The sequence below is a fragment of the Girardinichthys multiradiatus genome, chromosome 20 (genome assembly GCF_021462225.1).
Source record: "Girardinichthys multiradiatus isolate DD_20200921_A chromosome 20, DD_fGirMul_XY1, whole genome shotgun sequence".
NCBI classification, from domain to species: Eukaryota; Metazoa; Chordata; class Actinopteri; order Cyprinodontiformes; family Goodeidae; genus Girardinichthys; species Girardinichthys multiradiatus.
In genome coordinates this window covers 7,735,533-7,762,631 of record NC_061812.1, presented here as the reverse complement: position 1 = coordinate 7,762,631, position 27,099 = coordinate 7,735,533, and the positions used below count along the sequence as shown (strand labels likewise).

At 39.3% G+C, this 27,099-nt stretch overlaps 1 protein-coding gene across 4 annotated transcripts; it reads left to right on the top strand.

The window, feature by feature from the left end:
• On the top strand, positions 1 to 22,590 carry LOC124856200 (nuclear factor of activated T-cells, cytoplasmic 2). Of its 4 annotated transcripts, XM_047346470.1 has the most exons (12): positions 74 to 90; positions 6,928 to 6,995; positions 8,357 to 8,571; positions 10,586 to 11,582; positions 11,732 to 11,903; positions 12,389 to 12,591; positions 13,358 to 13,530; positions 13,636 to 13,776; positions 15,801 to 15,856; positions 16,042 to 16,174; positions 18,945 to 19,556; positions 22,196 to 22,590. In XM_047346470.1, the coding sequence occupies exons 3-12, from the start codon at positions 8,454 to 8,456 to the stop codon at positions 22,240 to 22,242; spliced, it is 2,652 nt and encodes an 883-aa protein (XP_047202426.1). In that variant the 5' UTR covers positions 74 to 90; positions 6,928 to 6,995; positions 8,357 to 8,453; the 3' UTR covers positions 22,243 to 22,590. The 4 variants fall into 4 exon arrangements, with proteins under 4 accessions (XP_047202427.1, XP_047202426.1, XP_047202425.1 ...); XM_047346471.1 differs by lacking the exon at positions 6,928 to 6,995 and having other exon boundaries at positions 1 to 90; XM_047346469.1 differs by lacking the exons at positions 74 to 90; positions 6,928 to 6,995 and having other exon boundaries at positions 8,237 to 8,571.
• The last annotated feature ends 4,509 nt before the right edge of the window (positions 22,591 to 27,099 follow it).

Sequence of the window (27,099 nt, the reverse complement as noted above, 5' to 3'; positions counted from 1 at the left end):
TAGTCTCTCCCGGAACCTATACCAAATACTTCCCTGGACCCCCAGGGAAGTATTTGTCCAAACACCCTGGAGAGGACACAGAAAAGACAGGTGAGTCACTTCCTTAGCACAACACTTCTCCTTCACTGGCACTTTTAAACAGACTTTACAAAAACATTTGCTCAAGTTTCACAACAGTAGACCTTATTTGCTCTGTCTAGCAATTCTCCTTTCACAGACACCCACACCACTTCTTAATGAGGAGCAGCTGTGCAGAGCCTGGAACAAAAGGCTACATGCTCATCACTAAAATACTCAATGAATATTCAATAAAAAGTTAAACTTGTTTGCAAATGATTATGTGCAAATCCATGCCTAAAGTGCAGTGCTAAATAAAGTGTTAAAGTGCTAGATAAAGTGATTTTAATAAAGTGCAAAGGTGCTCTTAAAGTGCTATGAATTACTTAAATAGGGATAGTCCATGTAATGAAGACCTCTTCATTACAGCTGACATCCCCTCTTTGTACGCATGGTTCAACCCATTAGTCAATTTAGCATTGTCTTTTGTCTTTAATGATTGAAAAAAATGTTTTAGTAACCAAGACCACATTAAATATAATTTAAAGAAATTAAGAATCTATTTCCTTCTTCCTAATAGATTGCTCCTCAAAAGGTTAATTTGGTTCATTAATATAAAGGTCTATTTTCCCTATTAGACTGTTTATTTTATAATTGCGTTAGCTTCAGTTTGTGTAAGTAATGTGGCATTTTCCTTAAAATTTCATTTGAAGTCATGCATATAATTTTTACCTAGTTAGAACCACATAGGATTGATGTATTTAAATATTTATAGCTTTTGTTAGGTCTATGTTTTAGCCATTTACATCATTAGAATTATTCATTAAGAATGAATTAATCATGTATTTCAAATGAATTAGTGTTAATTAAATTGGTCTCAGAGTTCACCACTGTGAATTTACCTAAATAAACTTTGGAAAAAACAACTTGGTTGTTTCTATTTGCTGTCACCTCAGTTTTAACAATAAAACCTTAAATGTTATGAAGTTCATTTGAATGTTTCAATTATAAATGAGTCACATCATCTTGGTTTAAGATGAGTAAATTTAAATCTTGCAGGTTAATGCTGAAATCCTACCAATTGAACATCATCATCAATTATATTGTAGGATCATGACTCAGGTTTATCAAAATATATTCCTTATTTGTGGCATATCTTGAACTTTCAGCTAGTTTAATTTATTGGCACCAGGATAAAGTTTTCAGTCCATTAAATCTCCAATGATTCTGCAAGCAAAACTAATTATTTGAAGAAGTTCAAACTATTTAATTAGCATTTTAATTATAAAACACATAAATCTAAAAACACACTGCTTCTTGGGAGTTATGAAGCTTTCCTGAAAACTGAAGGTTTTAATCAGTCTGGGGTTAGAAAACATTATTCTAAACATGAATTATTACAGCATGCAACATATGAACAAACATTCATTCCAATGAAACAAAGACAAACATCAAAGACAGAGACACAGTTGGCCAAAATTGTATGTTTTTTTTTCCCGATCAAATTGTAAATATCAAATTTAATAAATGTTTTAATGATGTCAAATCTACTCAGTGACTTAATGAAGCTTCAGTAATTTAAAGACATTTTCAACAATCTCTTTTCAAAAATGTTTTTCTTAGCATATATCCAGATGCTTTGATTGATAATCATCAGGATCCTGTTTAAAGATAAGTGCACACAATTCAAAGAGATCTCAAATAATCTTAGAAGCACAGCAGCATCTTCTCTGATATGAATCCAAATCCTTTGCTGCTGAAACTCTTTGCTAATTCTTCATATTTTAAACATTGTAATGACAGCAGAGTTGCTGTTAAATTTCTCTTTTTGTTAAGTTTAATTTGATCACAGCTGTATTTCAGAATTTCTCTGCTCAGGTTAAATGCAGACAATTATTTTTAGGCCGGCATTGACATTTTATGGTTATACCCAGACACTAAACAAACACAGCAGTGTTAAAACTTAAACAGAAAAATTAACAATTAAGTTTAATCCCCAACTAGATTTTATTTCATTATAGCACTTCAAAAGGGACTGGACATAAATTTCTTTAAATCAGGGTTATTAAAGTTTTGAAAGTTGGGGAAGAAAATTTTTCTCAGGACCCCTCTGTTATAATTCAAATGCTAGAAAATGTTCCATTATTTGAAATATTGGTAATTTGACATTATCTTTTGTGCTAATTTAAAAATATCATTTGTACTAATTTGAAATTTGTTTGGTACTCCTAGGTAGTAAAGGATTTAATTATTATTTTACCCTATAAGTCCCCAAAAATGAAACCTTTATTTGAACATTTCAAACACATCCAAGTTGTCATGAAATCAAACATTTCTCCCTGAGGAGGAGACTGGAGTTTGAGCTGCTCTTCCTCTTTAATGTTAAAAGAGGGGCCTTTATTTATCCCTGAAATAAATTTACCTGCCTTTATGCCCCATAAAGGTCTTTCCTAGGATTTTAATTCCTGAACCCTAATTACTTCTGCCTTTATTCTGTTATAAAGGACTTAGTCACTATGAGTTTTAATTTCCTGAATCCTAGCCCTGGCTCCAAAACAACCTTCAGCCTCAGTCTGTGTTCCCCAAAGTAGAAACCTAATTTGAGTATTAATAGATTTTAAAGCCAGAACCCATCATTGGCTTAGATCTTTTATTTAATAAGTGTAGTATTTTTTTTTTTTTTTATCTGAATGTACTCTGTTCAGTTAAATGGCATACCTTTATTGATTTCTTTAAAATTTATTCACTGACCCACAATCTATGGCTCACGGGCCTCAGGTGTCCAGGAACCACAGGTTGAGGACCACTGCTTTAAACACTGAAGCCAACTTTTTGCAGAGATTAAAGAAAATGGATTAAATACCTTAAATATTTTCAGGCTAAAGGGTTTATTATTTCTGGCATCAACAATAACAGATTCAAGACTTTCAATCACTAGTTAACAGCTCTAAATTAGCCCCAAGGCATATTTTCTTTTAACCCAGAGTTCATAAGGAGCTTCAGACATTATAATAAAACAACACAGATCTGTGTTGGACTGAAGGAAAAGCATGCTTCAAACTCTGGTACTGTGGTGGGAAATACAGGCGTTGGACAATGAAACTGAAACACCTGTCATTTTAGTGTGGGAGGTTTCATGGCTAAATTGGACCAGCCTGGTAGCCAGTCTTTATTGATTGCACATTGCACCAGTAAGAGCAGAGTGTGATGGTTCAATTAGCAAGGTAAGAGCACAGTTTTGCTCAAAATATTGAAATGCACACAACATTATGGGTGACATACCAGAGTTCAAAAGAGGACAAATTGTTGGTGCACGTCTTGCTGGCGCATCTGTGACCAAGACAGCAAGTCTTTGTGACGTATCAAGAGCCACGGTATCCAGGGTAATGTCAGCATACCACCAAGAAGGACGAACCACATCCAACAGGATTAACTGTGGACGCAAGAGGAAGCTGTCTGAAATGGATGTTCGGGTGCTAACCCGGATTGTATCCAAAAAACATAAAACCACGGCTGCCCAAATCACGGCAGAATTAAATGTGCACCTCAACTCTCCTGTTTCCACCAGAACTGTCCGTCGGGAGCTCCACAGGGTCAATATACACGGCCGGGCTGCTATAGCCAAACCTTTGGTCACTCATGCCAATGCCAAACGTCGGTTTCAATGGTGCAAGGAGTGCAAATCTTGGGCTGTGGACAATGTGAAACATGTATTGTTCTCTGATGAGTCCACCTTTACTGTTTTCCCCACATCCGGGAGAGTTACGGTGTGGCGAAGCCCCAAAGAAGCGTACCACCTAGACTGTTGCATGCCCAGAGTGAAGCATGGGGGTGGATCAGTGATGGTTTGGGCTGCCATATCATGGCATTCCCTTGGCCCAATACTTGTGTTAGATGGGCGCGTCACTGCCAAGGACTACCGAACCATTCTTGAGGACCATGTGCATCCAATGGTTCAAACATTGTATCCTGAAGCCAGTGCCGTGTATCAGGATGACAATGCACCAATACACACAGCAAGACTGGTGAAAGATTAGTTTGATGAACATGAAAGTGAAGTTGAACATCTCCCATGGCCTGCACAGTCACCAGATCTAAATATTATTGAGCCACTTTGGGGTGTTCCTACCCTCACCTATGGCCATGAACTTTGGGTCATGACCGAAAGAACGAGATCCCGGATACAAGCGGCTGAAATGAGCTTCCTCCGTAGGGTGGCCGGGCACTCCCTTAGAAATAGGGTGAGGAGCTCGGCCATCCGGGAGGGGCTCGGAGTAGAGCCGCTGCTCCTCCACATCGAGAGGAGCCAGTTGAGGTGGCTCGGGCATCTATACCGGATGCCTCCTGGACGCCTTCCTCGGGAGGTGTTCCAGGCACGTCCCACCGGGAGGAGGCCCAGGGGACAGCCCAGGACACGCTGGAGGGACTATGTCTCTCGGCTGGCCTGGGAACGCCTTGGGCTCCCCCTGGAGGAGCGTGAGGAGGTGTCTGGAGAGAGGGGCGTCTGGGCGTCTCTGCTGAGTCTGCTGCCCCCGCGACCCGGTCCCGGATAAGCGGAAGACGACGAGTACGAGTACGAGCACTTTGGGGTGTTTTGGAGGAGCGAGTCAGGAAACGTTTTCCTCCACCAGTTTCACGTAGTGACCTGGCCACTATCCTGCAAGAAGAATGGCTTAAAATCCCTCTGACCACTGTGCAGGAGGACTTGTATATGTCATTCCCAAGACGAATTGACGATGTATTGGACGCAAAAGGAGGCACTAGACCATACTAATAAATTATTGTGGTCTAAAACCAGGTGTTTCAGTTTCATTGTCCAACCCCTGTAGTTCCACAGTTTCTGGAAGAAGGCCTTTCTAAGCAGAGTCTTTAGAGAACATGATGTTAGAGTTTTTGTGGTACCACTTGTCCAATTAGATTCTTTCTTACCTTCAGAACCAAATATACATCTTTCACTTCTCATTTTACAGGTTTTTGCCAGGGAAGATGTGTTCAACTGAACCCATTACTCTGAAACATTTTGCTGTTGGGGTGTTAGAGAAAATAACAAGTTTGTTTACATTCCAATGCATCACAGAAGTGATTAGGTTCTTGCTTTTCCCAGAGGAGAAAATGCAGAACCAAGCTTTTCATAGTTTTGTCAGGACCAGATATGAGATACAGTGTAAGTCAGCAGGCTTCATAAAATCAGAAGAGTTGGAAAATCAGCTAATCTAACCTCTTCCCAGCAGCTGCTGTGAAAACAATGAATTTGCACCTTCCATTCGAGCTCTAGTTAACGCTTGTGGACAAAGCTGTACCCCACTGGAAGTACTGTGTCAGACTGTACGGAGACCATCTGCAGTAAGACTAACCCTATTCTCACAGGTCTCTACCCGTTAGATTAACGGGGTACACTCTGACAACAGGAAACAGTGCCTGAACGAGAGTCCATCAGGTGTTACACATGCGATGGACTTTAAAATGCTCCTCCGTGGGATCTGTCCTGAAGCTGACATAGAAAACACATGGTTACCGCTGAGTTTTGGAGGTATTTAAAATTCCTCTTTGTTTTTTTAAGGACTTTTAGTAGCAATATTTGACCCTGAATCTACCATGATGAGAGAGAGAACTTGTTTATCTACAACAATTACTTTATGACTTTAGGAAAATAATCTCTTTAACACAGGAATAACATTTAACCTCTTGTTATGTCTGTCAACATCAAAACCACATCAGCAGCAGTTAATAAGCTTTCTTAATTTCAGAAAAACAGAAAAGATGTGTCTGCTGCTAGAACTCTGTGTGGCATTGACCAGTTCTCTAATCTGAGCTGCTGTTAACCTGCGATTTCTGAGGCTGGAGACTCGGATGAACTTATCATCCACAGCAGAGGTGACTCTTGGTCTTCCTTTCCTGGGGCGGTCCTCATGTGAGCCAGTTTCTTTGTAGCGCTTGATGGTTTTAGCGACTGCACTTGGGGACACTTTCAAAGTTTTCCCAATTGTTTGGACTGACTGACCTTCATGTCTTAAAGTAATGATGGCCACTCATTTTTCTTTACTTAGCTGCTTTTTTCTTGCCATAATACAAATTCTAACAGTCTATTCAGTAGGACTACCAGCTGTGTACTGTATCCACCTCCTGCACAACACAACTGATGGTCCCAATCCCATTTATAAGGCTTGAAATCCCTCTTATTAAACCTGACAGGTCACACCTGTGAAGTGAAAACCATTTCAGGTGACTACCTCTTGAAGCTCATCAACAGAATGCCAAGAGTGTGTGGAGCAGTAATCAAAGCAAAGGTGGCTACAGTGAAGAACCTAGAATATAAGACATATTTTCAGTTGTTTCACAATTTTTTGTTTAGTATATAATTCCACATGTGATAATTCATAGTTTTGATGCCTTCAGTGTGAAGTTACAATATTCATAGTCATGAAAATAAAGAAAACTCTTTGAATGAGAATGTGTGTCCAAACTTTCAGTCTGTACTGTATATATATATATATATATATATATATATATATATATATATATATATATATATTTAATTTTTTTTTTTTACTTATACTTATAGTTGAAACCAGATATTTACATACTTTTCTAAAAATACATAACCTTTTTTGCATACAGTCTCACACTAAACCTTTCCTGTTTTGGTTCAGTTAGGGTTACTAAAAAATTATTTTGCTAAATACCACAGTAATCAAAAAGGGATTTTTCTTTACTTTCTTGAAATTCATAAGTACACATACATTTTCTTTGTATTTGGCTCAATTTCTGGCCAATGAACTGTCAAACAATAAAAAGGCCCCTAGCAAATAAGATTGGGTGTTAGATAAAAAAACATTTTTTTAAAGTAATATTTTGTAATATTCCTTCAAGTGAAACAAAGAAATCTGGAGTTCCACAATTCAGATTGTCCCACATAATCTGAACAGGAAAACTCTAAGGTAAGTACATGTCATTTATATGGCACTTTTCACAAACAATTAAATAACAAACAATTAAATGATGCTGCACGGTGGCGCAGTTGGTAGCAAGAAGGTCCTGGGTTCGATTCCCAACCAGGAGTCTTTCTGCATGGAGTTTGCAAGTTCTCCCTGTGCATACATGGGTTCTCACTGGTTACTCTGGCTTCCTCCCACAGTCCAAAGACATGCCTGTTAGGTTAACTGGTCACTCTAAATTACACCTTAGGTGTGAATGAGTGTGTGCGTGGTTGTTTGTGTGTTGCCGTGTGATGGACTGGCGACCTGTCCAGGGTGTACCCTGCCTCTTGCCCATAGACTGCTGGAGATAGGCACCAGCTTCCCCGTGACCTACTATGGAATAAGCAGTAGAAAATGACTGACAGACTGACAATTAAATAACATTTAAAAAGATAAAAGCAAAGTCTTCAGCTGCTTTTTAAGCGAGTATTGCAGCGACAATACTAACAATCACACCTGGTGTCTTTCTGCATGGAGTGTACAGGTCTTCCTGTGCCTTCTCTCCAGGTATGTCAGCTTCAACTCACAGTCCACAAACTGACTGTTAGGTTAGTTAGTTTCTCAAAATTGCCCTTAGGAGTGAATGTGTGCATACATAGTTTGTGCAAACATAATTATTTGCCCTGTGTGTCTATGTTGTCCTCTGATGGAGTGGTGACTTCTCCAGGGTGTACTCCGTCTCTCACCCAATCAACGCTGAGATCCTGCAAGGATACAAGGGTATAGACAATGGATGGTTGTTTGATGGATGCACTGATGAATGGATGAACTTTTAATTTAAAAAAAAAAAGCTTTAAAAACGAAATCAAAAGCAGTGCAAGTTAGGTGTTATACAACACTGGCCCTTAGTGGATAGAATCTGCAAGAATCTAGTAAAAATCTTAAAATGTATTTTATTTATTTATTATTTAATTATTTGTTTATATGGCAAATTGTCTATTTAAATAAATACATTTCTTGTTTGACCTAATCCTAAAGATTTAAAATGATATGAAATGAGTTAAAAAGGCCCAGTAGTTATCTAGTAAGTAAAAATCTCTTTATATTTACACGTTATTTGTAAGTGTTCAGCAGACACGAATGAGTAAAAAACGTCTCGCATTTGATAGAAGTTAACTGAGTTCAAACAGGAAGCGATTAGGCATGTTTGCACAGTAACACCCCACCAAACACACACACACACACACCTTGTCTGCCTCTCATCAACGCTGACAGGAAGAAGCGCTCTTTCGACTCTTGTTGGAGGTTTTATTTGAGCAGCTGCTAATATTTCAAGCGGATCATACCACAACTGTATCTCGGCTTCCTTCATTTTTCTGCAGGCCTATGCGGACAACTTTTAAAAAGTCTGGTAGTTTGAAAGTGAGTTGTTGAAAGGGACTCAGTGTCGGGAGAAAACTCAATAACTGAAAGCTTGAGATGACTTCTGGAGGTCTGGGGCTTACCGAGGAATTGGGGCAGGACATAAGCCAAGCGGAATTAGACTTTTCAGACATCTTTCTCTACAACACAACGGGAGAAGATTTCCCCGTTCAAGGTATTTGTTTCAGTAACGAAGCAATTTATGTATTTATTTCGTTTTACCTTAGTGTTGGCTAAAAATGTCTGCGATAGAAGAGTTCTTGTCAGTCAATTATATGCTGCTTTCATTTTATTTTAAATTATAGGAGGAGACATACTTTTTTGAATGGACATTTGTGCAAAAAATGTAGTTAAAAGGTTTGGTGGTATACTGGTCCTTCTCAAAATATTAGCATATTGTGATAAAGTTCATTATTTTCCATAATGTAATGATGAAAATTTAACATTCATATATTTTAGATACATTGCACACTAACTGAAATATTTCAGGTCTTTTATTGTCTTAATACGGATGATTTTGGCATACAGCTCATGAAAACCCAAAATTCCTATCTCACAAAATTAGCATATCATTAAAAGGGTCTCTAAACGAGCTATGAACCTAATCATCTGAATCAACGAGTTAACTCTAAACACCTGCAAAAGATTCCTGGGGCCTTTAAAACTCCCAGCCTGGTTCATCACTCAAAACCCCAATCATGGTTAAGACTGCCGACCTGACTGCTGTCCAGAAGGCCACTATTGACACCCTCAAGCAAGAGGGTAAGACACAGAAAGAAATTTCTGTACGAATAGGCTGTTCCCAGAGTGCTGTATCAAGCCACCTCAGTGGGAAGTCTGTGGGAAGGAAAAAGTGTGGCAGAAAACGCTGCACAACGAGAAGAGGTGACCGGACCCTGAGGAAGATTGTGGAGAAGGGCCGATTCCAGACCTTGGAGGACCTGCGGAAGCAGTGGACTGAGTCTGGAGTAGAAACATCCAGAGCCACCGTGCACAGGTGTGTGCAGGAAATGGGCTACAGGTGCTGCATTCCCCAGACCTGGGCTACAGAGAAGCAGCACTGGACTGTTGCTCAGTGGTCCAAAGTACTTTTTCGGATGAAAGCAAATTCTGCATGTCATTCGGAAATCAAGGTGCCAGAGTCTGGAGGAAGACTGGGGAGAAGAAAATGCCAAAATGCCAGAAGTCCAGTGTCAAGTACCCACAGTCAGTGATGGTCCGGGGTGCGGTGTCAGTTGCTGGTGTTGGTCCACTGTGTTTTATCAAGGGCGGGGTCAATGCAGCTAGCTATCAGGAGATTTTGGAGCACTTCATGCTTCCATCTGCTGAAAAGCTTTATGGAGATGAAGATTTCATTTTTCAGCACGACCTAGCACCTGCTCACAGTGCCAAAACCACTGGTAAATGGTTTACTGACCATGGTATCACTGTGCTCAATTGGCCTGCCAACTCTCCTGACCTGAACCCCATAGAGAATTTGTGGCATATTGTGAAGAGAACGTTGAGAGACTCAAGACCCAACACTCTGGATGAGCTAAAGGCCGCTATCGAAGCATCCTGGGCCTCCATAAGACCTCAGTGCCACAGGCTGATTGCCTCCATGCCACAGCCGCATTGAAGCAGTCATTTCTGCCAAAGGATTCCCGACCAAGTATTGAGTGCATAACTGTACATGATTATTTGAAGGTTGACGTTTTTTGTATTAAAAACACTTTTCTTTTATTGGTCGGATGAAATATGCAAATTTTGTGAGATAGGAATTTTGGGTTTTCATGAGCTGTATGCCAAAATCATCCGTATTAAGACAATAAAAGACCTGAAATATTTCAGTTAGTGTGCAATGAATCTAAAAGATATGAATGTTAAATTTTCATCATGACATTATGGAAAATAATTAACTTTATCACAATATGCTAATATTTTGAGAAGGACCTGTAGTTTTGTTGCAGTTATTTTAATCACAATATATGGTGTGTATAAGCTAAATGAAATCATATCACAACCAAATGATGAGAGGTTGCCCTTAGTTTTACATGTGGCTTGCACAAGTGGGCTGTAGAGATGAATGTATTTAGCATTTTTTTGGTCAAAGTAAAAATAAGCAACCATGTACTAACAAAGTAGCTCTTTGTCATCACAGAATAGGATTATTCTAGTCTTAAATGAACCCCTTCTTTGGTTACTAACAGATGACCCAGGTACTCTCCTTCAGAATGACAGCCAGCCTCCCTTGCTGGTGGTTGATCATCATGTCGCAGACGTCTCAGCTATGGCCCACCCAGCGTCGAACCACACCTTCCCTCAAAGTACCACCTCAGACAACCTGTCAGGGGCTGTGTTTGAGTGCCTGGGGCTGACGTCCGGGGTCAGTAACATCCCTGCCCCCAGCCCCAGGATTGAGATCACTCCGTCAGGTGATTCTCTAAGCTCTCACACCCTGGAGCCAAGCCCTGGCTCTAAAGCTCTGGGGGCCTACAGGGAGTGTGTGAGCCCTGCTAGCAGTAACTCCTCCACAGGCTGGCCAGCGGATATCTGTTCTCCCTTGAATTCCCCCAGTGTTTCCCCTCCAAATGGAGGTAACTACGGCATCTCCAGTCCTGCCTTGGACCTGTGCCCAGGCTTGCAGAGCATCCATACTTCCTCTGCACACTCCTCTCCAGGAGCCTCGCCCCACAACAGCATCACAGATGAGACCTTCCTGCAGCCGCATCATCAGCGCACCACCTCTCCACTTCCCCACCAGCGTTCCCGCCCCACCTCACCACAAGGAAAGCGCTGTTTTGACCAAGCCCACTCCTGTCAGGGGGGTACACCCATAAAGCAGCGCTCCCGGAGCCCCAGTCCCATCCCATCGCCCCACGACCAGCAGAGGCCCTACTACATCCACCAATATCAGACCCAAGCTGAGTTTCAGCCCCATGTTCAGAAAGCACCACAGGCTCTTGAGGAGATGCTGAACACCCTCAGTTCAGGCTTGCCCAGAGGTGTGGCTTCTACAGGGATGAGAGGCACACATGCACAGCCCCCAAGACAGGACTGTGTGTATGGAGACAGGTATGACTGGGCAGTTGAACATGAGAGGATGGCCAGGTCTGAGGCTGAAGTCAAATCTGAGCCCTTCTACATTCTCCCAGCTGTGTGGCCTCCCACTCAGCCAGTGCATCAAGCTGCAAGGTCCACATTCAGGTGCTTGGCTCTTTTCTTTGTTGAAAGAAAATATATTTTGTTTTATTAAGCACAACTATAAGCAAAATAAGTACTCTAAATGTCTGATGTGTTAGATGTTTTGCAAGTTTTATAATACACGTTTGCATTTTATTCCCTCATTCCCACAGTGGTCTCCCTGTGGCGCCACTTCCCTCCTTAGAGTGGACATTGCCCAGTCAGTCCAGCCAGTACGAGCTACTGATCCAGCAGCAGCCCAGATCCCACCATAGAGCTCATTATGAGACTGAGGGGAGCCGGGGAGCTGTCAAGACACCCAATGGAGGCCATCCTGAGGTTCAGGTGTGGATGTGCAAAATCAAGTCAAGAATAAGAGAGAAAGAAATAGGCTTCTTACTTTACAGATTCCTGAGAGAAAAGCACAAGAAGGAGTAAGAGATTGTAAATGTGGGGTGGTGGGTGGTATTTCCTGGTTTGGTAATGATGTGAAGCTATCAGCCATGCAAATGAAGAAACAGTACCTGTTTCCCTCAGTGATGATGTTTAAGCCTTGCTTTGTTCCAGTCTGCTATAATGAATGTAGATCGGACAACAAGTATGTTAGCATTACAGACAAATATTGACACATGGTTTTTGCTTCCTGCCTTCCTGAGTTAAAATAATGGCTTACTGTTGGTTTTGCAAGCAGTGCTGCACAGGTCTATGCAAAGCAGTGCTGAATCCTCTCCACAAAGAGTAATTCTGTGCTGTAACAATCTGCAACAGCATGGCAGGTAATTTGGCTTCAGCATAAAATGTGTGTGTAACTCTCGTGTTGCCTTCTTAAGCTTCTTGGATACCAAGGCGCAACTGCGGTGGTGCTGCAGGTCTTCATTGGGACAGCAGACGAGAGGCTCCTGAAACCTCACGCCTTCTACCAGGTCCACCGTATCACTGGGAAGACCGTTACCACGCCCAGCCTGGAAAGGATGATCAGTGGGACAAAAATCTTGGAGATCCCTCTGGAGCCAAAGAGCCACATGAGAGTGATGTGAGTAAAGTTGGTGTGAGACAAGTTAAACCAAAGGGAGAAAAGTCACACTTAGAATTATAGTCTTGGCAAGATGGCAACAAATCATTACATTTTGATCTGTGACCTCATTTTATTAAGCAAATCTGCAAACACCAGTGTGGAGAGTCCTTGCATGTCTAACAGAGCTACAGATGGAGATACACCATCATGAGCCATCTGGGTCATTTTCTTTAGATTTTTTATTGCACTGAAAGCTGATTGTTCTAAAAAATCAGCCACAAAAGCCTTGGCTGCTCAGGAGGGCGGCAAGTTTTTAACATTTTTCATCCCTTAAAGATGTTGCTGTTACTGCCGACGGAAACATGATACGCATCATTTCCTGCGTGTTGGAGAGTTTTTCCAAGAAACACCTATCAGACTCTGTGTGTTTGAAGTACTCTGATGAGTCACAAAACAAATCTGTGGCCAACAAGGTATTTTTGAAAAACAAAACTAGGTCAGGAAATACTTTATTCTTCCCAAGGGGCAAATGTTGTACAGGAAGCAGAAACCACAGAATCACCAGTACATAAAAAAATAAAGTGTAGATACAAATAAAATTAAAAAATTGAATAAATTTTTTTATTTAAAAGTAAGAATTAATTCATTATTATTAAAGAAATGCACTGAAATAGGACTCTAATCAGTTTGTTTTGCAGCAAATACAAGAAATAGACAAAAACATTTTTTATCAAAGTAATTTGGCAGCAGTTTACAACGTTTTTTTCCATCTGTTTGTGTTCAGGATTGACTGCGTCGGGATCCTGAAGTTAAGAAATGCAGACATCGAACTGCGGAACGGTGAGACGGACATTGGACGGAAGAACACGCGCGTTCGTTTGGTGTTTCGTGTCCACATCCCTGAACCTGGAGGCCATCTTGTATCTCTTCAAGTCGCTTCTCATCCCATTGAATGCTGTAAGACGTGTTCAGTTATATATATATATAAATAAATGAATATATATAAAAATATTTTTTTTATTACTATTGGTGGTGGTGAAGCTGTGTTCATGTTGTCTACAGCCCAACGCTCAGCTCAGGAGTTCCCGGCGGTCGAGAGGCAGGACCTGGACCGCTGCTCCGTACTTGGTGGTCAGCAGATGGTCCTAACTGGACAGAATTTTACGTCCGACTCCAAAGTGATATTTTCTGAGAAGACACAAGGTAAAAGCATCTTTTTTGTTCACTGACCTTTGATGGGGTCAACATTAGTTACTCTTCCTGTCCCCTTTTGAACAAGTAAAACAAAAAAGCAACATGGATGTATGTATATGAGGTGTATAATCGCGCACATCATCATAAATCATAAATCCAAATCTAAATCAACTCCTGTGGTACTAAACACGAGCCACAATATAATCAAGTTTATAAAAAGAGTTCAACATTTCTTTGAGAAAATTGATACAAATAAATAATTTACTGAACATGTTTTTAGCTCAGTATAACAAACAAATTGTTTAAGTAACTCCCAAACTATGCAATAAAAATGAAAACTGCGTGAAATTCTGGGATTAGGTGAGCTTGGTATCTTTTACTGAGTTAACATATTTTTTGCATTTTAATTTTGAATCCCAAATCTCTATATAGCTATGCTTACTCTTCCCAAGAACCTGAATAATAACAGTGTTTCTCAAAACATAAAATAACCAATTTAACACAAAAAATGGGGGGGCGTTGCAAAGTTTCTTGATGTGTGTTTTTCTGTTGATCTGCAATTCTCATGTGGTTATTTGTGGTATAAAATTGTTGGCATGATCAAAATAGACTAATTTTTATCATGTGTTGGCCTGCCGGTGCGTGCCCACCAGTAGTATCTTTATTTTTAGATTATTTGCATATCACCTGGGAAACATCACCTTTCAGCAACGCACATCCGCATCCAGCCCACACTTGCAATTTTGAACAAACAAACCGCATTTTGAAACTATTACATTTTTGCTGGAAGTGACAACTATTATTTATGTTTAAATGGAAATGTATCACCTTTTCGGTGCTCCTCCTGCCCACACAGATTTGCCTGGCTGCTTGACTTGAGAGCTGGATAGTTAGTCAGTAGCTTGTAAAGCTTCACTGTTGCTTGGCGTGGGGTTTTGTGCAACAGGATGTGGTTAGACAGGCTGATAAAGATTTAGACCTAGAGCAGAGGCTTTGTTTTTTTTTGGTTTTTTTTGTCACTGCGTGGGATGCACAGAGGCACAGAGGTAAAAACAGAGGTGGGAATGTAACACTAAAACAGACACAAAAGAAAAGCAATTGTTTTCCACTGCTTGTGAACAAATGTTTAACATAACTGATCAAAACTGATTGCAAACAAAATCCAACTTTCCTTTAGTCAATATATAGTTTGAGTTCTTTAGAAATAAAAACACATTTGGTATGAAGCAGATGAGTCATAAAGGGTAAATTTGAAAGATGTAAAGGTGCAATTTGTGGGTTTTTTTGTATTTACGCAGAACCAGGGTCGTTTATTGTTTATACCACCATGTTCTGCACGTTTTAACATTCTAAGGGTTACTTTTGTTTATGTTTTGATCTAACTTCTTGTTACAAATATAAATATATATTAAATATTACAAAATATTTTCACTCCAAGAAGTGAGATTTACTTCTTCAATAAAGAACTTCAACAAAGATCTGACAGGACTTAAGAGAAGTATCAGTTGATCGTCTATTGTGTGAGATGTTTTAAGCTCTTCGCTCTTTAGGAGTCACCTTGTTGGTGCTGAAATACTATTCTCTGTCTGTCAAACTGTTTTAAAACTGGATTTTCAAAAAGAAATTTCAGCAAATCGTTTTTGTGACTGGCTACTGAAGTGCCTTAAGATCATTTGCCCTAAGTTTTGTTATTTATTGACACAGCCCTGATTGATCCCTAACATTTAGGAACAATTTAATGCCTGAAAGGTTTATAAGTTAGGTTTAACAAACTAAAAAACAAATCAATTTAGAAATTTCTTTGAAAATGGTCAGGTACTAAACTGGCAATGAGTGAAAAAAGGAGCCAAACTAAAAAAGAAAAACCTCAAAAGACTTTCAGAAAGCCGGATAACTGCTGATCGAGATACATTTTGAAAATTAGAACATCTGGGTTTTTAAACACAAAATGTTTGTACATTACTTTGCAAATGTATTTTGAAAATGTAAAACATTATTAATACAAATATTATTATGTTTTTCTCCTCCTTTAGATGGTCAGCAAATCTGGGAAGTGGAGGCTACTGTGGACAGAGACAAAACCCAAGCTGTAAGTCAGTTAATTTACAGGTTTTGACACATGTACAGTATTGTACATACAAACAAAAATGCATTTGTTGATACCCCTGGTTTATTCATATTTCTTCAAGTTTATTCAAGTTTCTGCTTACCTATTAGTAATCCAGGTGTTCCTGGAATTTCAAAATTCATATCTTATTTATTTTATTTTACTAGAATATGCTGTTCGTTGAGGTTCCTCCTTATCGAGACCGAAACATTTGCCAGCCGGCTAAAGTCAACTTCTATGTCATCAACGGAAAGAAGAAACGCAGCCAGCCTCAACATTTCATCTACACGCCTGTCATAGGTGTGTGTCTGCCAGTTCTCTCAGCTTTCAATTAGAAGGAGAAACAGGTTTTTCTGAATGTGTGAGAAACAAGAACTTGTTAAATCATGACCCACTTTAGCTCAGTTGGGGCAAGAAACCAGTAGTTTTGGTTTGAGACTTGTCCTGCTAAGCTGATGCTGAAAAATGGCATTAAACCCGACAAAATGCGAAAATGTGACATTTTATTTCTGACCTAAAATGATAAATTAAAAAAACACTGTGATTGGTTATGATGTGGCTTACAACGAACCCAGTGTGTGCTGTTTTCGCCTTCTCATACTAAGTCAAAGGCAATACAGGAAATTGCACCACTTTATACAGGTCCTTCTCAAAATATTAGCATATTGTGATAAAGTTAATTATTTTCCATAATGTAATGATGGAAATTTAACATTCATATATTTTAGATTCATTGCACACTAACTGAAATATTTCAGGTCTTTTATTGTCTTAATACGGATGATTGTGGCATATAGCTCATAAAAACCCAAAATTCCTATCTCACAAAATTAGCATATTTCATCCGACCAATAAAAGAAAAGTGTTTTTAATACAAAAAACGTCAACCTTCAAATAATCATGTACAGTTATGCACTCAATACTTGGTCGGGAATCCTTTGGCAGAAATGACTGCTTCAATGCGGCGTGGCATGGAGGCAATCAGCCTGTGGCACTGCTGAGGTCTTATGGAGGCCCAGGATGCTTCGATAGCGGCCTTTAGCTCATCCAGAGTGTTGGGTCTTGAGTCTCTCAACGTTCTCTTCACAATATCCCACAGATTCTCTATGGGGTTCAGGTCAGGAGAGTTGGCAGGAGAGTTGGCAGGCCAATTGAGCACAGTGATACCATGGTCAGTAAACCATTTACCAGTGGTTTTGGCACTATGAGCAGGTGCCAGGTCGTGCTGAAAAATAAAATCTTCATCTCCATAAAGCTTTTCAGCAGATGGAAGCATGAAGTGCTCCAAAATCTCCTGATAGCTAGCTGCATTGACCCCTGCCCTTGATAAAACACAGTGGACCAACACCAGCAGCTGACACGGCACCCCAGACCATCACTGACTGTGGGTACTTGACACTGGACTTCTGGCATTTTGGCATTTCCTTCTCCCCAGTCTTCCTCCAGACTCTGGCACCTTGATTTCTGAATGACATGCGGAATTTGCTTTCATCTGAAAAAAGTACTTTGGACCACTGAGCAACAGTCCAGTGCTGCTTCTCTGTAGCCCAGGTCAGGCACTTCTGCCGCTGTTTCTGGTTCAAAAGTGGCTTGACCTGGGGAATGCTGCACCTGTAGCCCATTTCCTGCACACGCCTGTGCACGGTGGCTCTGGATGTTTCTACTCCAGACTCAGTCCATTGCTTCCGCAGGTCCCCCAAGGTCTGGAATCGGCTCTTCTCCATAATCTTCCTCAGGGTCCGGTCACTTCTTCTTGTTGTGCAGCGTTTTCTGCCACACTTTTTCCTTCCCACAGACTTTCCACTGAGGTGCCTTGATACAGCACTCTGGGAACAGCCTATTCGTTCATAAATTTCTTTCTGTGTCTTACCCTCTTGCTTGAGGGTGTCAATAGTGGCCTTCTGGACAGCAGTCAGGTTGGCAGTCTTACCCATGATTGGGGTTTTGAGTGATGAACCAGGCTGGGAGTTTTAAAGGCCTCAGGAATCATTTGCAGGTGTTTAGAGTTAACTCGTTGATTCAGATGATTAGGTTCATAGCTCGTTTAGAGACCCTTTTAATGATATGCTAATTTTGTGAGATAGGAATTTTGGGTTTTCATGAGCTGTATGCCAAAATCATCCGTATTAAGACAATAAAAGACCTGAAATATTTCAGTTAGTGTCCAATGAATCTAAAATATATGAATGTTAAATTTTCATCATGACATTATGGAAAATAATTAACTTTATCACAATATGCTAATATTTTGAGAAGGACCTGTACAGATTGGATCAAAATATAGTAAACCTAAAAATAAACAGCTACCATCTAGAAGCTTCTTGCTCACATAGCTGTGAGAAACCTGATCACAACCTGATCAGTCAAATAATTGCTGTTTGCAGCAAGCAGTTGATTCATTCTTGGAGAGAAAAGGTACAGAATGCTTACCGTTTAGGGGAAACTCTGTCACTCAACTGTTCAAAAGCAATTTACTATACACACACACACTTTGCTATGGGCTAAAAGCCATGAAGTTCAATTTATTTTTACATCTGCTGAGGTGGCTCATATTAAAAGCATTAAAAACACAAACTGTTTCCTTGGAAGAAGAGGGTTTCTTATAAGATTTCTAAGATCTTGATCGTGTGAGAGGCTTTGTCTTGAAACGATTTTACCATGTTCTGAAAAAATGAGAGGGGTTTAGGGTTAACTACATTTTCATTTTCAGACTGACTAATCTAGGACAAAATAACTCTGAAAGAACGTTTAATTCTTCCAAATATGTAAAGATATTGCTGACGCATACTCCTTATTCATCTGGAGAAAATATGTTATTATGAAATGAAATAACCTTAAAGTCATCTGTGTAAGTAGTGGTGACTCAGTCTTAGCCCAAACACATGCTAGCTGTTGAAGAAATGTTGGTTTTTGCCAGTGAAGTTGCCGTAGACGTTGTGCTTGGTATGCATGTTCTCAGTTTGCTGTGGGTAAAAAAACTACTGCAGTCTCTCTGTCATGTTTGCTTATGCTCACCAGTGTTCTCATGTCAGCTGTATAATTTTCTCTGTCAAATATCTCTCTCTTATAGCAATCAAGGCAGAACCTCTGGATGACTACCATTTGGATTCATACAACTGCTCAGATAACCATCACCTAGCTGCCATTTCAATGAGGTCCCTTTACCATCACTTGGAGCAAGATATTAACCCTCCGACCTTGAATGCTTCATCAACACTCTACCATCTAGCCAATGTAGACCCCAGAAGCCACATGCTACCGCCCGATTCTCTTGATGAGCCAGCTTATTACCAGTCTAGAACTGGTAATCTCCTCAATAACCCAGTGATGTACCACACTGCAAATCAGCTCTATAGCAACTGTAGCGCCAACATGCTGTCCTATCCTGTCTCCGCTCCCAGTCCGTGTGTCAGTGTTCGAACCCCCATGGCCATACTGGCCGAAGGTCCACAGGTTGGAGATTCATTCGAAGCCTGTTTGGTGTCAAGGCATCAGGGTTTTGTGCCGCCTCTTGGAAAGTCACCACCTTCAAGATATGTTCAAGTAAAAACAGGAAGCCAGATTCAGCCATTCGGGCAGCCTCTTACCCAGATCGAATCTGCTAAAGAAAACCATGATGATAAGGCTCCAGAGAAGATAACCATTAAGCAAGAGAATCTCAGCTATGCCTACCTGGAGGATGGTGAGTTTTAATGTGTGTGAATGAACTTTTACCAACATATTCAATTCAGTGTATTTGTATTGCGCCAATTCACAAAACATGGCACTTTACAAAGTCAAGTCAATCGAATCATACAGCTTTCAAGCCGGGTACATACATTCCAATTATTCCTAATTTTCAATCATTGCAGTCAAATTGAGTTTATTGTACAAATTGGTTAAAACGTTTTTCTATCTAAGGAAACCCAGTAGATTGCATAGAGTCATATAAACAAACAAAAAAGCTACATTCAAATAAATTTAAAGGAAAAATATGAATCAATAACAAAAGAAAAGATGAAAAAACAGAAACCATAATACATGAATTAAAGCATATGGAAGCGCAAACCTGTCACTCCAACTAATAGAGCAATATTAGAGCCAAATAATGTCATAAGAAAGTTCCTTTCTGTGTTAAAAATTTTATATATTCTCATGTTCTTAGACATGATTCTTCTTGTGTTAACAATTGATGATCACATAATGAGAATACAAGTCTTTCAATTGAAAGTAAAAGAAAGAAATCAGTCTATACACATAAGATTTGTATCCAAATACATTGAAAAATTGATAAAGTACACAACCATAGATCAGAAATTCAAAAACATGATCACTGAAGAAAACAAGCTATTCAGAGAAAACATGTACACTGTCCTCATGTTAAAGTAAGTTATCAGGTTAAATTTGTCCCACCAGTTTCTCAGATCCCTGTCTCAAAGTTTAATATTAGAGCTTTTCATTCTGTTTATTTGATCAGTCTATATCTATAAGCAAATTATATCTGAAAAATATGAGTATCCATTTATTTATCAAGTCGCTGGTAGGGTCCAAATGTCTTCTTAATGATATGCAGGGAGAGGCAGCTGTGACAGATCAGTCAGGGGTAAAATAGTGGGATGATGTTTTTCTGAAATAGTTCTTTTACTGTGTTACAGTTTGTCCATGCCTTCATAACGCTCATGCTTACACTCTTCAGAGAGTAAAACAAGGATTTTTCAGAGTTACAAATTAAGGAAAAAAACTAGATGTGTTCCCTGGAAAAGTAGAACAAGGATCTAATTTTGATTTGAAGTCCAAGGCTAATGCTACAGTATTGAAAAACTAATCTTGTTTTATTGAATCTCTGCTTACTTGTTTCTTTGTTGATTCTCTCTTAATAATATTAACCATCTTAGGAAAATCATAAAGGTCTGAAAAAAATTACGTGTCCATCACTTGATTAGTTTATACATGTAAATAAGACGAGGTTCCTTGGAAAGGGGATCTTGGTCTGACACCAGCTATCAACTGTGCTGTAAAATCTTTTCGCTTCCATCAAGCCACAGATAACTATAAATACAGGATTCAAGATTTATCATATACTTTGTGCTTATGATGAATAATATTATTTATTATGGTATAGTATCTGTGATTTTCATTTGTTTGTTACACTGAATACAGGTTTTAGTGTGATGTAATACTGTGCAACGATTTAAGAACTCACAGGATTTTTCATGGGCAGATACACAGACAATTGATTGGTGATTGGAAAAATACTGATCCTGCAATCATTTTAAATCAGTCATCTTTAACACGCATCTTAACAGTGAGACAAACGTCAGTAAATCCAGATCTTCTTATAAGTATGATTCAAATATCACAAAATTTATCATAATTGCTATTGAATAGATTGGTAATAAGGAAAAAAGACAGTTCTGCTAATCGCGAGTCTAAGAAGAAAGTTCTGAAGTCTGGGGGATGGGTGCTTGTGGCCCGGTCTGCACTGCAAACAAGCACCTTGCAACTATATGTTTGCAAATCCCGCCATGTGGTTTTCTGTCGGGCCTTTCTATCCACTTTTTTGTCTGTTTCAGTCTCGCTCTCCGTCTCTCTCACACTTTGAGTCGTAATGAGTACACCCAGTTTCCTTTCAAGCAAATCTACTATTAACCTAACATTTGACATGAGAAAGAACTTACACTGCTCTGAAGTGAGAAAATGATTTTCATGTGGGAGAAAGTTTCTTGTTACGCCTTTTTGGAGGTGGACAGAAACAGGAAGTACACATGCAAACTGTACCCATGCAAATTTATACTGATACATGTGTCATCAAAAACCATAATAATACTAAAACACCTAAGTTCTCAAAATGGTCTTTCATACAAAGTGGAACGTTAATAAATTATTATTTTGTTTTTAACTTCTGTAATATAAAGTATGCTATATATTGTTCAAAATTGTTTAGAAACCAGCACAAATCAAGCAACAGTTCTCTAAGTCAGAGATATCTGTCAGATGTTGATGTTACTGCAGTTCTACCTCCACACAGTGACAGTGACTAAGTCAGTCATCACTGGACTGACTTAGGTTTTATTAAATCATTTCAGTGGGGGATCTTGGTGACTGAGGTCAGAAAGGCGCCAACCACAAACCTCAACATCCCTGGTTCAAGTCATGTGAAGGACGTTTGTTGCACTCCCCACCTTTCACTTATCATTTCCTGACACAATACCTGTACTTTGAGCCAGTACCGAAAAGCAGAACAAGTTCAGACTGTGGCGACACCTATTGGCAGCATTAAATAAAAGAATCTAACCTGATAACTAGGTACATGCATAAACTTCTTGTTTTCTGTTATTCTAGTAAATGACATCATAAGAAGAGACATGAAAGGCCACAGTGGAGAATAATCGTGCAACACTTTGGCATCTCTGAAGACAATACCTCTAAAATCTAAGCAGAGTGTAACCAGTAAACGGGATGCTTGATGGCAACCATTTAAAAAATATTTTACAAGCTAATACAATATGGGTTTGTATGGTTTTTATTTCAAGATAGCATCATGTTACTGTTGGATTCAGGAAGAAAAGTGGTTCAGCTTTCTAAGAGCTTCAAAAACAGTCAACCATTTATAAAGATATACTATGTATCAATTTTTCCTTTAATAATATTTGAATTATCTCTGTTCATATTATTGTACAATTGTTCTTTTAGGAATGTAGAAACTATTTTATATGAAATAAATTCTGTTTATAAGAGTTTCTTTGTCTGAGTGTGATTAAGGTTGAATAGCTGAAGGAAGCAAATGCTGGATTACAGGAGACAGGTTCAAGAACCTAATAACTTGATAGCTTAATACTGCATATATGACCCCTCAACACGTAAAATTATGACAATTTAATTTTTATGCTCAGATTATGGATATAGTGTCATCTCCAGCCTCCAGTTTGAACCAGAATATTTTTATCTCCATCTAGTTAAAGCTTAGGGCTTGGGTTGTGCCAAGCCAAAAGCCAGAGTGTTTGCTCTGCTTTCTTTGCTCCTTGATACTCTACAGGAACTGACAAAAGTATTAGAACCCCTCAGGTGTTGTTCCATTCTTCTCTTATTTAGTCTTAGAGTAATGGATTCTCAGCCTTCTGCTTGCAGCTGTGTGAGATAATTTGTATGCCACACTGTTAAGATTATGTCCAGGACAACAAGTCTCATGAGAGTCACCTTGAAAGCTGTTGTAGCTTATAAGGAGAACCTTTGCTTTGTCTGGTCAGAACGATTTGGCAGCACTATTGAGCGCATCTCCAATGCTGTCAAAAATCCTTCTCTCTTGCAAGATTATAATAAAGCTGATTCTGAGTGACAATCATTGGTCTCTGTCTTGGTAAAAACAAATTTTTCTACGACAAATGGCGACGAGGATGGGATTCCTTGACTGGGTTCTTCCGAGGACATCGGCAGGAGTGTCTGATCAACCTGGGAAGAGCTTCCCTGCCTCAAACCCTTTTAGTGTTAAGGGGAGGAGGACTGCTGACTCGGTGTTCATGGAGACTCAGCACTGGAATCCAAAAGAACCAAAATTTTTTTTCTTCCAGAGACGGTGAGAAACAATGAATCAGCATAATTTAATTAATTATCAATATTAATTTGCTTAATAGTTTGATAATTATAACCAAAGGCCTATAAATTCATTTGCAGAATAGAAAAAAAAAAGCAGAAATAGAGAAAATAATAAAAGTGTTAATAATAATGACTTCTTAAATTTTAACTAAATGGTTAAAACTAACAGTTTTCTACTGGGGAAAAAGGGGATCTGGGATTTTTCCCGCCTTGGAACAGGAGCGAGGTGTACGGACCTCACTGGCGCGGTTGATGCCACGCTGCGCACGGGTGAACAGTAATTCACCAGTAGAGACCCTCCCTGTACGGTTGAGTGAGGCTCCCCTAACCATCACTGATCCACCCCCATGCTTCACTCTGGGCATGCAACAGTCTGGGTGGTACGCTTCTTTTGGGCTTCTCCACACCGTAACTCTCCCAGATGTGGGGAAAACAGTAAAGGTGGACTCATCAGAGAACAATACATGTTTCACATTGTCCACAGCCCAAGATTTGCGCTTCTTGCAACATTGAAACCGACGTTTGGCATTGGTACGAGTAACCAAAGGTTTGGCTATAGCAGCCCGGCCGTGTATATTGACCCTGTGGAGCTCCCGACGGACAGTTCTGGTGGAAACAGGAGAGTTGAGGTGCACATTTAATTCTGCCGTGATTTGGGCAGCCGTGGTTTTATGTTTTTTGGATACAATCCGGGTTAACACCCGAACATCCCTTTCAGACAGCTTCCTCTTGCGTCCACAGTTAATCCTGTTGGATGTGGTTCATCCTTCTTGGTGGTATGCTGACATTACCCTGGATACCGTGGCTCTTGATACGTCACAAAGACTTGCTGTCTTGGTCACAGATGCGCCAGCAAGACGTGCACCAACAATTAGTCCTCTTTTGAACTCTGGTATGTCACCCATAATGTTGTGTGCTTTTCAATCGTTTGAGGAAAACTGTGGTCTTACCTTGCTAATTGAACCTTTATTTCAGGGATAAATAAAGGCCCCTCTTTTAACATTAAAGAGGAAGAGCAGCTCAAACTCCAGTCTCCTCCTCAGGGAGAAATGTTTGATTTCATGACAACTTGGATGAGTTTGAAAATGTTCAAATAAAGGTTTCATTTTTGGGGACTTATAGGGTAAAAGAATAATTAAATCCTTTACTACCTAGGAGTACCAAACAAATTTTAAATTAGTACAAAAGATATTTTTAAATTAGCACAAAAGATAATGTCAAATTACCAATATTTCAAATAATGAAACATTTTCTAGCATTTGAATTATAACAGAGGGGTCCTGAGAAAAATTTTCTTCCCCAACTTTCAAAACTTTAATAACCCTGATTTAAAGAAATTTATGTCCAGTCCCTTTTGAAGTGCTATAATGAAATAAAATCTAGTTGGGGATTAAACTTAATTGTTAATTTTTCTGTTTAAGTTTTAACACTGCTGTGTTTGTTTAGTGTCTGGGTATAACCATAAAATGTCAATGCCGGCCTAAAAATAATTGTCTGCATTTAACCTGAGCAGAGAAATTCTGAAATACAGCTGTGATCAAATTAAACTTAACACAAAGAGAAATTTAACAGCAACTCTGCTGTCATTACAATGTTTAAAATATGAAGAATTAGCAAAGACTTTCAGCAGCAAAGGATTTGGATTCATATCAGAGAAGATGCTGCTGTGCTTCTAAGATTATTTGAGATCTTTGAATTGTGTGCACTTATCTTTAAACAGGATCCTGATGATTATCAATCAAAGCATCTGGATATATGCTAAGAGAAACATTTTTGAAAAGAGATTGTTGAACATTTCTTTAAATTACTGAAGCTTCATTAAGTCACTGAGTAGATTTGACATCATTAAAACATTTATTAAATTTGATATTTACAATTTGATCGGGAAAAAAACAACATTTTGTCCAACTGTGTCTCTGTCTGTGATGTTTGTCTTTGTTTCATTGGAATGAATGTTTGTTCATATGTTGCATGCTGTAATAATTCATGTTTAGAATAATGTTTTCTAACCCCAGACTGATTAAAACCTTCAGTTTTCAGGAAAGCTTCTTAACTTAAAAGGTAAAAATACAAACAAAATTATTTTAACCTTCAGTAACTGAATCAACTGTTGGAAATAAAGCAGTTCAGACTGCAGAAGATCTCAAGTTTGACATCGCCAAGTGATACAGTGGATAAAATGCAGACTCAGAATGGACCAGTCTTACTTATCAAAGTAAATATCCCTATTTGAAGATTTTTTAGCTTTGATATGATGCAAACTGAGTTAAGCACCTGGGCTAATAATGAACCACTGCATTTGAATTTCATGCAAAATAAGGGTAGACATAAGTTTCATTTTGTTGAAAACACAGAATAGTTTATTTATTCTAGAACTGTTGAAGGCCACTGAAAACAGCTTTTACTGTATATGGAGCCTTCTCTCCAGGTGGAGCTGTCTGCTATTAGCAGGATGCAGTCAGATTACACCAACTGCAGCAAGGGTTACTGGACCAGCCAAGGAAGAGACATTAAATGTCCAAACGCAAACAGAGTCCATTCCAAGGTGCTGCTGGTGGCTCGAACAGTGGCTTGCAGGCGGCTTTCTAATCCACCAGATGACTCCACTCCTGAGGGATGTCGGCCCAAGCCAACGGGATAGAGCACTAGGCCTGCTCCAACCATCACAGGATGTAAAGAAAGGAGATCACCCCATGAAGGACAACGGCCCACCACAAGCCAAAGAACTGTAAGCTAATCACTGGAGAGTGATTGAAGAGGTGGGTGAAGAACACTGTTTTTATAATGGGCATAATAATCCCTTGGGCAGTACGTTTGCTTTAAATAAGATCATGGATGAGAAGATGATGTCTTTTATCTACCTCAAGTCTCCCAAATTGAAGATGTACAGAAGATGGGACGTTTTGCATGTTTGTTCTCTGTCTTCATCATTGTTATGTTATGTTGGTTTATTCTTTCCATGTTTTTTTATCAAAGCTTATCAGGTCTGACAGAGCTGTCTCCACATCAGAACAACTCAGACAGGTAACCGTAAAGGTAACCCTAAGAATACCACAGTGGCAGCAAGGATTGACCTCTGAGACGCGGTACCCCGCAGAGGTTATGACAGTTGGTTTCAGAAGGCAGATGTACATCTGTAAGAGACCCACTGGGATTGTTTCGAATTCAGTTTGTGGATCAACCTAAACCCCCTGATGAAGTTCTAGATATTACTGGTGTTAGCACTTCTCTTAGCCCAACCACACCTCCTCAATCATTGGTCACTTACTTAAATGTCTCATCACCTGAAGTAATATTGCAGGTTGAAACTGGATTTTCGGACAAAAACACCTGGTTAGAATGGAAAACATTCACGCTAAAAGCAATAACATGACAGTCTATTGCCTGTTTATCAGCCAGACCACAACTTTTCACTACTCCTGCTCTCCTACGTGGTGTTCCAGATGAGTATAAGTTAGCAAATCCTATTGTCAATGGGTTGGAATCAATATTTATTTTGTTTCCATCTGACAGATCGTTTTTGCCCACACAAAGGTTGACAGTTATGGTAGTTTTGGAAGTTTTAATTTGTGATTTTTAGAAATCAGTTTTATTACTAATTTCTTCCTACCAATTCATACATTTTTATTATTATTAATCATCTTTTTATTCAT